At 51.0% G+C, this 1,200-nt stretch overlaps 1 protein-coding gene across 1 annotated transcript in view; it reads left to right on the forward strand.

Annotated features, from left to right (window-relative positions):
- NRIP3 (nuclear receptor interacting protein 3) overlaps positions 1-460 on the forward strand; it is a 12,704-nt gene extending 12,244 nt beyond the window's left edge. The window contains exons 5-6 of the mRNA XM_009994273.1: positions 211-263; positions 359-460. Of these exons, the coding sequence (XP_009992575.1) occupies positions 211-263; positions 359-460 (155 nt within the window). The remainder of the gene's footprint in view (positions 1-210; positions 264-358) is intronic.
- The last annotated feature ends 740 nt before the right edge of the window (positions 461-1,200 follow it).

Consider the following 1,200-nt stretch of genomic DNA (forward strand, 5'->3'; position numbering starts at 1 on the left):
CACCGCCTCGTGCTCTGCTGTGCTGATGGAGCGGCCACTGTGCCCCCCGGCAGGTGCATCAGCCTGCCCTTGTTTGGTCATCTTCCCCTCTGGAATAACCCGGTCACTTCATAAACAGGGTTTATGGGCCAGCAAAGAAGGACGGAGTAACTTACAAAAAACACAGAAGAACATTTTGAATGTATAAATCTGAATGTTCCTATTTTTCAGAAGACAATGAGAAACCCTTCTCTTTTGGGCTGCAGACACTGAAATCTCTGAAGGTAGGAGTTTTCCAGCAGACCTTTTCCCCAGGCTGGGGGAGCTGGGACCACTGTGAACTGCAGTTTTCCCTTACCTAAAGGTATTTATTCTCTAGTGTGTCATAAACATGGAGAAGCACCATCTCGTTCTGGGGAAGACGGACAGGGAAGAAATCCCGTTTGTGGGCGGTGGCAGCGCCGCGGCGGGAGAGCAGTAAGTTGGTTGGGGAGGTGAGCTGTGTGTGCCCCCCGAGCCTGACAGTCCTGCCCCCACCACAGACCCTAGCTGCGGGCAAGCAAGAGCTCACTGGCACTGGCAGAAATTGTTTTCATCAGCTGATAGAGTTCTGAAACAGAGTCCCCCTTTTTCAGCCACTTTCACCCCCCCAGTAAGCCTTGTACAGCAGCTGGGGGGTCTGAAAAGACACGAACATGGACATAATGCCTTAGGAAATGGACTTTTTGGAGGTCACTCAGAAGACTCCTTGAGCACTGCTTTGAGCATGTGTTCCCAAACAAACCTTTTTCTGGAATATATTTATGAAGCAAGGTAAACAAACCCACATGAATGTCTCGCAAAGTGCAGAGGAGAGAGATACTTCCCAGAGATAACGGTGTTGCCTCTTCTCCCTGGTTTGCCCTAGTTGCCCTCCTGCCAGCTGCTCCTGATGTCCTGGACTTTTTCAGCCTTATCTCCCTGTAGAAAGAGAAATCTGTGCCACCCACTCTGGTACTTCAACGTGTGCAGCTTGTGCTGGCAGTCAAGGAGCAGGCAGGGCAATCCCCTTTCTTCCAGGCACTGCGCAGGGCTCTTCCTCACTGAGCACTGTGAAAAAGAGACCTATCACTGGTCCTGCCTCTGACTTAGGAAACTGACAGACTCTGGGTGCCTGAGAGGTGGATTTGCTTTTTTGTGCCTCTTGGGCTTTGTAGGCAGCACTTGTGGTTGCTCAGAAAG

The sequence above is a fragment of the Chaetura pelagica genome, unplaced genomic scaffold (assembly GCF_000747805.2).
Source record: "Chaetura pelagica isolate M959 unplaced genomic scaffold, ChaPel_1.0 scaffold153, whole genome shotgun sequence".
NCBI classification, from domain to species: Eukaryota; Metazoa; Chordata; class Aves; order Apodiformes; family Apodidae; genus Chaetura; species Chaetura pelagica.